We start from the raw sequence: 14,098 nt of genomic DNA, 5'->3' as shown, positions 1-14,098 counted from the left end.
TTAAGATTAAAGAAAAAAAATCGAAATGCCCAATTCATTTAAATGGAAGACAACAAATTGTAAGTTATCAGATACATTATGGAAGTAAACATTAAATGCCAGACCTTGATTTGAAAGGGCCATATACTATTGTATGGTACATTTTACTACCTCAGAGGAAGAGTCCACTATTTACAGACATCCAAGTAAAAACTGCAGATAATTAAATATAATTTTCCAATTCATAGAAGCATCTCTGTATAGTTAAAATTTTAAAAATCCAAAGTCTTTGACAACTTGGGCAATCTCTAGTGGAGAAGTTGCATCTTTACTAGTGAATACCTCATCTCCAGATAATCATTTTCTTTCTTGTCTAATATGTTTAACTTTGCCACACTTTCTCCTTATATTTTATATCTACAGGAGAACTAATTTTAAGGAAAATAAGAAGTATCTACTTTTGATAATTATTAGTTAGGTAGCATAAGACCTCCAAAATGACATCCTTCTAAGTGCAAAATATTGGGAGAAAAGACAAGATCATCCAAAAATCTTGTAAGGACAGAATAAATAAATATATGATCTAATTCTTTTGCTAAATAAAACTGTGTTCAAATGCTATCCCTGACTCTAGCCACCAATCCTCTAACTAGCCTACTTAGAAAACTGGAGTCCTTATCTAATTTTTTTTTCTTTCTAAACTAGCTCTGGCCTCGATGCAGCTGCCTCAGCTGACCTCCAGCTGTGATCCAGGTAATGTCACTGACTGCAACGTCATTGATGGTGTCATGTCTGGCAACGGTCACGACATGGATGATGTGGGGAAAGCCGTTTTCCCTCTTCCAGCATTAGTGTAGTTTCCTGTACTCTCATCACTGATTTCAAAATTACTCAATGTAAAAACCAACCAACCAAACAAACAAACAAAAAGCAGAAAATATCCAGTTTAAGGAAGACATGAATTACCTAGCTGACTAGATCATTCCAGTAAGATCAAAGAAATAGCTGAGTTATCTGGTAGTTTCACAAATAAAAATGACAAAGTGTATACCTCTCTCACTGCAGGGCTCATACTCTGTGTGTATGTAGACAATTAGGGTCACCTCCACAGTCATCCAAAACCTGTTGAAGGTGGTCAACTATTTTGGTTGGGAAGCCACTTAAAATGTAGCTTACCTCAAGACATCCACGCTCTCATCTTACAAGGGACCTAACCACCTGTCCTTAAAGTCATTGCCTCACGGCACATCTCCTAAAAGACCAAAGTATAATAAATGTAACCAAAGTGCTTGAAGAAATTACCCCGCTAAATATCTATGGAACAAGTGAATACAAACTAGCTTCTTAAAGTAGTTAGCTGTCACTGTGAGAATTAACAAAGAAAAAGTCTGAAAGAATAAGACACAGAAAGCCGAGGGGAGAGGGAGAAAGCACACAGGGTCAGTAAGGCAAAGGGCCAGTGCCTCCAGGCTGCGGGCCAGTGCCTGGAGGCCTCCGGTGGCTCCGGCGGAAGTGGCCCACTGAAAGCAGTAGCGTGTGGGCCAAGAACCAGATGTCAGAAACCCCACGGGGCAGTTGCAGTCTTGCTCTTGCTCCTAATGAACCCTTTCCTTATGCAGTAAGAAGCACCGTGTGCCATTTGGGTCACTGGAGCCACCCAGAGCACAGGCAAAGCATTGTCCTCTTGTCCAACGGCTGCTGCCGTCTGGAGGGCAGGACACACACACTGTAGGACTGGATGGCAGTAAGACAGGACATGCCAGGCAAAGGTGAGGGAGTCTGCCCTCCCCAACACAGGGCGCTCAGGCACGGTCACTGGGGCAGAAAGAAACATGAGCACGATGTCTGCAGCACCCAGCACCCAGAAGCTGAAACGCAACCTCAAGGCAGCATGATTACTATGGCTGAGTAAAACTCATTTTACTAAAAGACTATTAGGCAATTTCAGAAATAATGACTCAGTTTCTAGAGTGTAAACTTTGATAGTAGATAAAAGTAAATAAAAACATCGGGTGACGATGACTACAGTAGAACCTCTGTAACTTGACCCCTCAAGGGACTGTAACAAACTGGTTAACGTACAGAGGTGGTCAACAGAAGGAATTAGGCCTGCTGTACTGACATGTCCATGTGGTGCATGTTCAGTCCATGAAAATTAGATCAACTGAATGAGGCTGTCAACGTAGGTAGAAAGGTGGTCCCTACGGAGGTTCTACTGTCTCAGAGAAGAAGTCCATAGGTTGGCCACAAAGGAAGAGGCAAATTTCAAGATAGTAGTATGAAGTTCTCTATGACAGTGACCCCAAGGAGCTATTAGGATTATAGTAGTGTCAGGTGCTAAGTGCGTCACATCTATAAATTCGTTTAGTCCTCAAACAACCCTATGAAGTAGGTTGTATCACCAACCCCCATCTGTTAAGTGAGGAAGCAGACTCAGAGAAGTGAAGCCCCCGAGGACACTCGGAGTGAGTGCCAGGGCTGGGGTTCAGCCCCAAGCAAACTGGCATCAGCACTACCCCTGACCCAGGAGCTGCACTTTGCTGCTCTGCAGATATTTCTGCTGGGCCCCATAAAAATACAGGGAGAGGAAGTTAATATAGAAAGAGGAGAATGAGAGGATTATCTGACACATATAAAGATAAGCAGAAAGAAAATGGACAGGTGAATAATGAACCAAACAACCCTTTCCTGCAGCCAAAAATCTTTTTCTGTTTCTGGCTGTTATCCCAGGTTAAAAAATACTGACTAAAGAAACTGAACTTGTTTCTTTGAAAGTAATGAAGGCATTATATAATATAAATGACTATTTTCCACCATGCTGACATTTCCTGATAATCCCAGACTGCTGTTTCTGATGACAAAATACCACCAGTATTGTCAGGATAAACGGTGAAATCTACATTCATAGTCTGAAGTCCTAGAATGAGTTTTCAGTTTTAAGAAAACTTAAGATCTAAATGAAAAGTAAATTTAACGGTGGGAATGCCAGTGTTCAAGGTACACAGAGATGATGACGTAACTATCAATTTCTATCAGCACAGTTAATCATTTTCATATAAGCTCTTCTCCCTGTACCTTCTCCCCAACATCCAGTAAACCTGTCTGCATGGGATATTAAGATTCGTACCTAAGGCCTCATTCAGGAAGGAAGCTGGCCCTTTAGGGTACCAAACAGCTATCAGAATGTATCGATTTTATAAGCACCACCAATGAGGTTAGCGGAGTCCTGCGGAGCAGCACTGAGGGGGCAGGAGAATACAGTTCTGATGAGCCATACCTAGCTCCTTCTGTATGCTGTCAGGGACTCCTGTAATAGTCTTTCTCCTTTTGACTTTCTTCGGTCGTCTTACCAGAGTGTCTGTGTAAATTAGAGACCGCCGAAGGCTGGCCTGGCGATCAAAATTCTCCCCTAATGCAGAGTAGTAGAACAAGCAAAGCCATGTTATTTTCAAGCAAGCTGACACCATGCACTTTCTTCCAGAAGCTTGTTGTAAAATGATAAGAAGGTATTAATAATGATGTTAGCTAGTCATATGATGAGGAATGCTGAAGGGCAGAAAGGGAAGGAAAGCACAATATCATCATAAGGCTGTTTTCCAATTTGCGTGTCCTTCCAAAGCAAGCACCTTCATCTTATTTTCAGATGAGCTGGAGCAACACATGCGAATTTGTTAATAACACAATGGAAAAGTGATTGTGTTATTTAAAAACATGGATCATTTTGGAACTGTCTCGCATATATCCTCTGGTCCCCCAAACCACTCACATCAGCAGGTATGTGGAGATGGCAATGAATATACAGTAGAACCTCTGTAAGTTGACCTCCCAAGAGACTGTAATGAACTAGTCAATACAAGGAACTTGCACTGAGCGCATGTGGTACATGTCTAGTCTCTGAAAATGGTCAACTTAAGGAGGTGGCCGATGTAGGGAGCTGAACACCTATGGAGGTTCTACTGTATTTTGTTTATTTGTTGATCCCCAGAGACAAACACAACGTCTTGTCTTGTGTGATGAAACAAGAAGCAAGTCGAATGGAGAACTTCTGCTTCAATCAAGGATTCTGACAACTATAATGAAAATGAAATGCCTTATAATGATAAAGTACTTTTGCCATGATGACACCAGGAGCACTGCTGTTGTTAAAGCTGAACCACTTCTCTCAGTTTCATAATTCCTTCTTCTTCTTCTTCTTTTTTTTTTTTTTTGCAGTTTTTGGCTGAGGCTGGGTTTGAACCCGCCACCTCCAGCATATCGGGCCAGCGCCCTACTCCTTGGAGCCACAGGTGCTGCCCTCATATTTCCTTCTTAAACTTGATTTTAATTCAGACATACTCAGGTGCTGTTCCAATCGAATCTGAAATGCCACATCCACAGGGCATTTTTTCCTGCTAGGCTGTAAACTTGTGTGTTAAATACACCATGAGAAATGAGAAAATAATAAAGTCTGTAATAGCATCGGTTACTGATTGACTGCTTTAAGTTACTTGCCAGTTTCATGAAAGAAAGTGTTACAGCACTGGCCTTTTTGAATGGTTATTTTCCTCAAAAAGTAATTTTAAAATATATACAGAAAAATTACAAACTTCTAGCATCTTATGCATAGAAGAGTATAAAAACTTTCATTCTTTTCAGCAACACTGACACTGATTCAAAGTGGGTATGCAGTGGGCAACGCAACTTCTATTTTGAGAAGAATAAATTATGAACTTTAACCAAAACAGAGGATAAAAGATGTGAACGATCAAAACACATCAACGCAACTTCTATTTTGAGAAGAATAAATTACGAACTTTAACCAAAACAGAGGATAAAAGATGTGAATGATCAAAACACATTTTATCTACTGAAGAACCAACTTAATAAATGTTTGCAAACTTAACAAATGCTTGCAACTCTGTTGCTAGTGAAGAGATATAGAAACAATTGAGAGAATGGGCAGTGCCTGTGGCTCAAAAGGGTAGGGTGCTGGCCCCAAATGCTGGAGGTGTTGGGTTCAAACCCAGCCCCGGCCAAACAAACAAACAAATAAATAAATAAAAATAAAATAAAAAATGATTGAGAGAAGACCCTGAAATACGAGAAGGCCCCATTGCTGTAAAAAATGGGCCGCTGTGTGCGATCGCATAAATGGTGCTTGTAAGGGGCAAGTCACAACTTCAGTGGTTTACTAGTTCCTGCAGCAGAGGAAAAAATGATCCTGCAGCAAGACAGTAAGAAGGGAAAAAAACTAGCATGTGCTTATAATCCCAGCTACTAGGGAGGCTGAGGTGAGAGGATCGCTTTAGCCCAGGAGATCAAGACCAGCCTGGGCAACATAGCAAGATCCTGTCTCAAAAAAAAAAAAAAGAAGTAGATAAAACATTAATAGAAAGTTGCACTTAGTCTCCAGTTTTGCTTCCTAGGCAAAAAGAAAAGCTAAAACCTCCCAAGCACCAAGAAAATTAAGAAAAAGCCATTTGATAAGGGTGAACATCTAAGGATACCCTATGAAAGCACCATACGCTTCATCTTGCACTGTGACCTAAAATGCCTGTCTCCTCCATCGCCTTATACATTTTTTGAGAGTAGGGACTATGACTCATGTACTTTAGCATACCCTATAGTGCTCAGTTAATGCCTGGTACAAAGTAGTTATTCAGTAATTATTTGTTGAATTTAATCCCTCCCTTTCACTGAAAAATTGCATTAGTCATGGTTACTACTTAGAAATAAACTTAGGTAACTCAACATCAGTATAGAATTGTTTCAGTATGTTTGCCCCTCCATTTATCAGGTGGAAGAGGTGTCATCTCACATGGCAGATTACGGAACACACTTACGTACAATTTAATTCTTTTTTCTCTTCACCTCTTAGAACATGCCAAGTGCCCTCAGGATTATAACTAAAGACATTAAATCAATTTTCCAGCCAGCAGCTCATAATGTTCTACCTCTGTCTGGTGGGCTACACTCTGGATTTGAAATAAACATATTTACTGGCATGTTTTTCCTGCTAAGCCTTACTAAAAATCAAACCAGAGGTTTAATGCTCACCCTAATCAATGAGCATATGACAATTCTCTACAGGAAGATACATTTTTATCTTCTAATAAAAATCTTCTAGGACTTTAGAAATACATAACTCACAGAGCAGGAAATAGTATAACCTATGTTGATTCAACCACCCAAAGTAGAAATGTTAAATTTATTGCTTCTTGGCCAGATGAGGTGGTTCATGCCTGTAATCCTAGCACTCGTGGAGGCCAAGGCAGGTGGATTGCCTGAGTTCACAAGTTCCAGACCAGCCTGAGTAAGAGTGAGACCCTGTCTCTACTAAAAATAGAAAAATTAGCCATGTGTTGTGGTTCCGGTTATTTGGAAGGCTGAGGCAAGAGGATGGCTCGAACCCAGGAGTATGAGGTTGCTGTGAGCTATGATGCCACAGCATTCTACCCAGAGCAATAGAGTGAGACTCTGTCTCAAAAAAAAAAAACAAACTTTTTTTTCTTTTTTACACAAGATTAGATAAACTAATCATTTAAGAAATATATACATGTGTATGTGAACACACAGATCTAGATAGTGGATCAATAAATATGTAATTAGATGTTATATATAATTTTGACATTTCTACAAAATGTTAATTACTCAATTAAAAGTAAATTGCATTTTGACATAACTCATATTGCTCTTTCTTTATTGTCATTCACCTTTCCTGGGTGGCATTTTAAAGGCTTCCTTTTCAGCTCTATTTAATTCTTATCTATTTAGTCATCAAATGGGAGAATTAAAGCTCAAAGATATGATACTGTCTTCTCTTGTGACGGTATAATTTGTTGCAAATAATTCTTTATTCCTGAAATTCTAGTGACTCTATTTTAAATCGCTTCATCTCAAGATAATGCATTTCATCCTAATTCCATTAAGGAGTGTCATACTGCATAGCACAATCATCTTATCTTGTAAGATTATTTCATGGGCATTTAATCATATGCAATGTAATTACATTTCTCCTGAATTTAATCAATAAAATAATATCATTCATTTTCTTACAGAAAATAGGCACCCATGTATTTCATCAAGCAACAAACACTCTATTTTATCTTAAAACATAGCTACTTTTAAAAATAATCTTTAAAAAAAGTGATTAGGGGGCAGCACCTCTGGCTCAAAGGGGTAGGCTGCCGGCCCCATATGCCAGAGGTAGCAGGTTCAAACTCAGCCCTGCCCCCCCCCCAAAAAAAGTGATTGGGGTAAAGACCCATCAGGTACACTGAACACTACTCTGGTGATGGGCATGCTGAAAGCCCTGGCTTGTATCCTGTATAAAGTATCCACAAAACAAAAACTTTTGTAGTCCCTTCATATTTTCAAATGAAAAAAAATTTTTTTTAAATATGAGCTAGGTAAATAAGAGACATATTCAGAAAGATCAACAATATTATTTGGGGGAAAAAAAAGGATTAAAATGCCCTGGCTATTTTAAGGTTTAAGTAAAATAAATGTGGAAAAATGTATGTTGAATTAAAATGATTCATGTATTTGTTTATTACATTTAAAGTTTTAACAAACCTTCAGTAACTATCAAAACGTTATTAGCCCCTTACAAACTCACCAATGCCATGGCAGAAAGCAGTAGCCTCAGAAACACGGCAAGAATACTATGGGTTTCCAACCTACTTCTTTATGAAAACTCATCCTTCTTGGCCACCTGATTTTTTTTTAGGTTCTGGCCCTGTGGGCCCTACTTTTTATGGACTGAGTATCAGTGATCACTATTAGCCATTTATTTCCATCAAACACACAGTCGAATAGTTGAAGCTATTAACGCTTAACACATCTGTTTTTGTACTTTATACCTGCCCCAAACCATTGACCCATGCTTGTTGTGGGCTATGGTGGTAATTAAGCAGGAACATTTTGATATCTTTTTAAATAGCTCTTCTAATTTCATGAAAGATCACCTTTGAGCTTTGTGTATGTTATTAAAATTTATATTCTAGACAGTATAACATATTCTATGCATGTTATATTCAGAAGAAATTAATTTTTGTTTGATGATTATGGAATACAAATTATGAAAATCAAAATACAACTTTGTCACCCTATTAAGTTTCTAAAAAATACTTTTATAGTCATTATTAATTCACTTGATACTTTGAAGTAATTTTGCCCTTTTTCCACTTGAGAAAAGACGAAGAAAATCTGTCATTCAGAAAAACCACTAAATAATTACATTATTTCTATTCATGTTACTTAAAATAACCCTTTGGATGGAAAATACATAATTTTTCACATATAAAAAATTAGGATAAGCCAGGATAACATTTAGAAGATGTTTCTGTATAACCAAAACATTATTAAGATTTAATTTAAAAAACACTCTTTACATGGACAGTTGGAACCCTGAGTTGACACCAACCTTTGGTGATATAGTTTGCTAAACTAAAAAGTAATCAATATTTTGTATGCACACACATGCGTAGTTTAGTATTCCCTTCCTTAAACAATAAACCAGACCTTAGCTATTCACCTTTGATGTGTAAATGAAATGCTAAGAACCTATAACAAAAAGCTTGTCCTTCTCCCAAGTACATCCTGAATTCTGAACCTGTCAGCCTGGCAAAGCGTACCGGTTATGTTAATAGGAACCACATCAGCCTGGACCATCTGGGCGTGCTGTCGCATCTTCTCTTCTGGTGTTGGCAGTGGAAGTGACTTGGTCCAGTTCGTCTGAGTATTAAGGTCAGAGAAGTCATTTGAGGTTGGCGTTTTAGATCTCCTGATGGAAATAAATCTTTCTTCTTCTGACGAAGAGAGAGAACACTGCAGAGAAAAAAGAGGCAGGAGCCACAACGTATAAATAGCTGGCAGAAACATTTCAAAATACATTTCTTATTTTGAACAAATTAGATTGACTTAAAGGCAGCTGGAAACAAACATTGGGCCCACTCAGGAACAGAAGCAATGGTTTGCTCATCCTCCAGGAGGTGACCCATAATATACGTGACTCACACTGGCCTTAGTCTGAAACTGTGAGGACAGCAAAAGGTTTTGCTGACCCACCTGCTCTTTCAAGTTCCGTTTTTCCTCTGTGTACTGTGGTCACAAAGCTTATGGACAGCTTCTAACATTAGAAGCCTAGGGAAACATCAGGGCTGTGGCCATCAGTTTCCATTTTTATTAAAATTTAGTTCTGTTCGAAGTCATTTCTAGACTCAATCTTATTTCCTGGAGGCTCCGATTCAAGACACATTTCAAAAATGATAGAGCTATTGTTGTTGAACTATCTGTGTTCTTCTGAAACCATTTATATAGAGGGAAAAAAAATCAGTGTGAAATTGTTAAATTATGAGACACTGACTAAAGCTCTGCTCTGAGCCTTGGCAGAATTCCATGAAAACCTTTCTGCCAGGGTCTGTTTTGATACAGATGAACGTCCTCACTGAAGAGCTCTTCTTTAATACCTTTCTGCCCATAACACCTTAAAAGACAGGAAGCAAGAAAGTTGTGTTGGAAGCATTTAGGATGGGCTTCACCAGGGCTCTGCGGCAGTTGGTTCTATGGGAAGGAAGCTCCAAGAAGTCAAAACGGATGGAGTATTGCTTAGGACCATGCACAAAAAATGATAATGGACTTTTGCGGAGAAATGGTAGTTTATACTATACAGTAAAGGTATAAGAACTGCTCTTCAAGCCTAGAGCATTTAAACCACCACTTAGGAAAAGCAGGTCTTTTTGAAAGAATTTTACATAAGAATAAAGTCAGTGAACCTTCCCAAAAGGAAAACCTGCAAGACTGGCACCCAGATCAATACAGCACCCCACTCCCCCGCACCAAACATCCCCAAACAAGGGTAAGTGCTATCTGGACTTCTAACACCACAGCTGTGTTGTGCCTGTGTTTGAACTTTCTCTAAAGGGAATCACACTGTTCTCTTTTGGGACACGTTGCTTTCATTTAACAGTATGTTTGTGAGGATTTACGTGTATCTATCTTCATAAAGCACGGATGCCTTTCTGGATATAATGCAAGTTTCTAAGAAGACACAGGTAACAAATATACAGAAATGCACTGCTCAGAAATCTCAAACCCAAGAACACAGTCATCACTGATGAATGCCACTGAATTCATCTTGCTGCAAAATATCTGTATTTATTTCACCAATACTAGAGCTCCACAAATCTGAAAAAGACTATGACTATGTCAAAAGCAATGCCTATATTTAGGTGTTGGGGATAGGGCTTGAGACTGAGAATCCCAACCTGAGTTTGTTTCTAAACCTTGACATTTTCTTTGCTGTAACATGGGGCTTTGATGGCCTACCTTCTGCACCCACAGAGTTATTCTTAGGACCTAAAGAGCTGCTAAATGTGGAAGTGTCTATAACTGCTAAATCTCACAGACGTAAAGGTGGTGCTCACATAAACATAACTTCAAAAAGGCAAAGTTGTTAATTGACAACTAGCCATGTTTTCCTTCTATTGCAAGGAGGGTAATGATAATAAAGACATTAGGGAAATAAAAATATAAAAAATTACTTCATCTCTGGGAGGTGCCTGTAGCTCAACGGGTAGGGCGCCAGCCCCATATACCGAGGGTGACAGGTTCAAACCCGGGCCCAGCCAAACTGCAACAGAAAAATAGTCAGGCATTGTGGCGGGTGCCTGTAGTCCCAGTTGCTTGGGAGGCTGAGGCAAGAGAATCACCTAAGCCCAGGAATTGAAGGTTGCTGTGAGCTATATGATGCCACGGCACTCTACCGAGGGCGATAAACTGAGACTCTGTCTCTACAAAAAAAAAAAAAGAAACAAAAAACTTCACCTCAATATATTTACTTTATGTTCTTAATATATAAAATGATCATTTAGTTTCTTTTCAACCTAAGCAAAATGTGACATAATGTTTGTCATTATGCCAGATGCAGTGGCTCACGCCTGTAATCCTAATACTCTGAGAGGCCAGGGAGGGAGAATCACTTGGGCTTAGAGGTTTAAGACCAGCCTGAGCAAGAGCGAGACCTCATCTCTACTAAAAATGAAAAGTAGAAAAATCAGTCAGGTGTTGTGGCAAGTGCCTGTGGTCCCAGTTACTTGGGAGGCTGAGGCAGGAGGATCGCTTGAACCTAAGAGTTTGAGGTTGCTATGAGCTAGGCTGATGCCATGGCATGCTAGCCTGGGCAATAGAATGAGGCTTAATCTCAAAAAAAGAGAAAACTGTAATTAAACTAACAAATACACTCCATTTATAAACTGAGCATTTGTAACTAATGTCTTATGATACTAAATTGTACAGTTCACACAGATCCTTAAAAGACAGTCAAAGGAATTTTTGAGATAGTAGCAGCTAAGCCATACTAAAGTACATCAATTATTTTCAACCTTTTTGCAGTTAACACTTATTAAGTTTGATTTATCATGCATATTTTCTTTTCTTTTTTTTTGAGACAGAGTCTCACTATGTCACCCTTGGTAGAGTGCCGTGGCGTCACAGCTCAGAGCAACCTCAAGCTCTTGGGCTTAAGCGATTCTCTTGTCTCAGCCTCCCAAGTAGCTGGGACTACAGGCACCTGCCACAATGCCTGGCTATTTTTTTGTAGTTGTCACTGTTGTTTGGCAGGCCTGGGCTAGATTTAAACCTGCCAGCTCTGGTGTATGTAGCTGGTGCCCTTGCTGCTGAGCTATAGGCACCGAGTCTACAATACGTATTTTCTCAAGGTTCACATACACACACATACACAAATAAATTACAATTAATTTTATTTATGAATTTCATAGAAGTTTGTGTAAAAGCCACATGTCTTGAGTTTGAATCTTTTAAAAAATATTTAATTAGCATGTTGATACTTTTTTATTATTTTATTTTTTTAGAGTCATAGGCTGGAGTGGAGAGTTCTGATCATAGCTCATTGTAACTTGAACTTCTGGGCTTCATACTTCAACTTCCTGAGTAGCTGAGACTACAGTATGTGTCACCAAGCCCAGCTAATTTCTTCACTTTATTATTTTATTTTTTTAGAGATGGGGGTCATAGGCTGGAGTGGAGAGGTCTGATCATAGCTCATTGTAACTTGAACTTCTGGGCTCCATACTTCAACTTCCTGAGTAGCTGGGACTACAGGTATGTGTCACCAACCCCAGCTAATTTCTTCTTCTTTCTTTCTTTTTTTTTTTTTTTTTGAGACTGAGTCTTACTAAGTTGCCCTGGGTAGAGTGCTGTAGTGTCACAGCTCAGAGCAACCTCAAACTCTTGGGCTGAAGTAATTCTCTTGCCTCAGCCTCCCAAGTAGCTGGGACTACAGGAGCCTGCCACAACACTTGGCTATTTTGTTGTTGTTGTTGTTGTTGCAGTTGTCATACTTGTCATTGTTGTTTAGCTGGCCCGGGCTGGGTTCGAACCCGCCAGCCTCCGTGTATATGGCTGGCACTCTAGCTCCTGAGCTACAGGTGCCGAGCCCTAATTTCTTATTTCTTAATTTTTTTGTAAAGACAGGGTCTTGCTGTGCTATCCAGACTGGTCTTCAAGCAATCCTCCTGCCTTAGCCTCCCAAAGTGCTAGGATTATAGGTGTGATCCATGCCCAGCTTGAATCTCAATCTAGTAAATTAATTACTCCGATTTCCTGATACATAGATACAACTTTTTTCAGGCAATCTTGAATTACGGTATAAATCTTGAAGGCAATAAGAAACAAGTCCTAACCAAAAAGGTTTAAAAGAAAGAGAAGTAAAACTTTTAGGTTGATGGAAAACAGCTATCTACCCCTTATACAAGGGCTCCCTTTCCCATGTGACATCTGCCAAGGGAGCAGGAAGCTACTCCGATCCTCTATGTGGAAGCCTCTCGGTGGTGCTCATCAGCCCCACTAACCTTCTCTTTTAGCTGATGGACAGTGAGAACTTTCCCTCAGTGAGAAACAGCATGCCCTGGAGGCTCAGTTGCCATGGAATGATCACCAGGAATGTTCCAGTATGACAAGTGAAAGAGAATCCACTTAAAGTGCTCTCTTCCCTTGCAAGAAAATCCCCCAGACAAGCAGGGCACAGGTAAAGTTATATGCAAATGGGACCGTGCAATAGTACCACCACCTCCTGGAGAGAAACAAAAGGTCAGAACGGATGCCTGTCAGGGATATGACTCCAGTTGCTCCCAGTAAACACAGAAGAGGCACAAGAAAAACTTCCAGCATCTTCCTGGCAGATCACATCATCACTCCATTAAGATGGATATGGCAACACTCTGGATTATTACCTTGGCCTCTGAGCTGATCTCTGTGCTTCTGCCTTATTCATCACATTCTACGACTACTCCCGTTTCCAAGAGCCTATTCTCAACACAGCAGCCAAGGGCATCCTTTTAAAATCTAACTCAGATCATGCTGTTCTTCTGTTCAAAATTCTTACTATCCTGTACAAGACCCTACATGATCTACTAACTGACCAACTGTTTTCTGATGGCATTTCCTACTGTTCTAGCCCTTATTTATTCTATTCCAGCCACACCATCCTCCATGCTGTACTTCGTACATTCCACGCATGCTCCGGCCGCAGGGCCTTTGCACGTGCCATCCTGCCACCTGAAACGTTCTTCCGTTTCAGGCATTCACACAGGTAGCACCTTCTTTTTCTTTTGGTGTTTACTCAAGAGTCTTCTTGTTTGGGTCTCACCTGTTGCCCCTATTCAATTTCAACTTCTCTTTTATAATCCCCTTCTCTGTTTTCTTTTTCCTTTTTAGTACACATAACTGGGGTATTTATCTCTTTTTTATGTGTCATGTTTCTCCCACAAGAATATTAAGTTCCATGAGGCTTTAAATCACAATTACATGCCAAACTATTTCAGAATATTAGCTTTAAAGGGTCATTTCATAACTGAGTTCTATATGTCTTGCCTTGGGTTGCAGGTTTTATAGGAATTGTTATCTCACTTAATCTTCATAGTGTTAGCCTAGTTTCATATTTAAGGAAATGGAGACTCAGAGGAATGAAGTAACTTTAACTTTTGGAAGGTTCACAAGTGGGCAACTGGGATTAGAAGCCAGATTTGACCCCCATAGTGTTTGCTGTGAAACAGTGTAAAATAACAATTTGGCAGTATTTACAATAAATTATTAGATTTTCTGGACAAAAAATAAAAGG

General features: G+C 39.6%; 1 protein-coding gene across 3 annotated transcripts in view; it reads right to left on the bottom strand.

Moving 5' to 3' along the window:
- The window catches only part of NHSL1 (NHS like 1), a 146,192-nt gene that overhangs the window by 17,013 nt on the left and 115,081 nt on the right, over positions 1-14,098 (bottom strand). For 2 of the 3 annotated variants that reach the window (XM_023513490.1, XM_003790287.3), the window contains exons 4-5: positions 8,595-8,787; positions 3,257-3,388 (exon numbers count right to left, since the gene is read on the bottom strand). In XM_023513490.1, the coding sequence (XP_023369258.1) occupies positions 3,257-3,388; positions 8,595-8,787 (325 nt within the window). The remainder of the gene's footprint in view (positions 1-3,256; positions 3,389-8,594; positions 8,788-14,098) is intronic. The other variant, XM_023513491.1, reaches the window with a different exon arrangement.

This window comes from Otolemur garnettii, unplaced genomic scaffold (genome assembly GCF_000181295.1).
Source record: "Otolemur garnettii isolate 467f Iridium unplaced genomic scaffold, OtoGar3 scaffold00042, whole genome shotgun sequence".
Lineage (NCBI taxonomy): Eukaryota > Metazoa > Chordata > Mammalia > Primates > Galagidae > Otolemur > Otolemur garnettii.
This window is presented reverse-complemented; position numbering and strand designations above follow the sequence as displayed.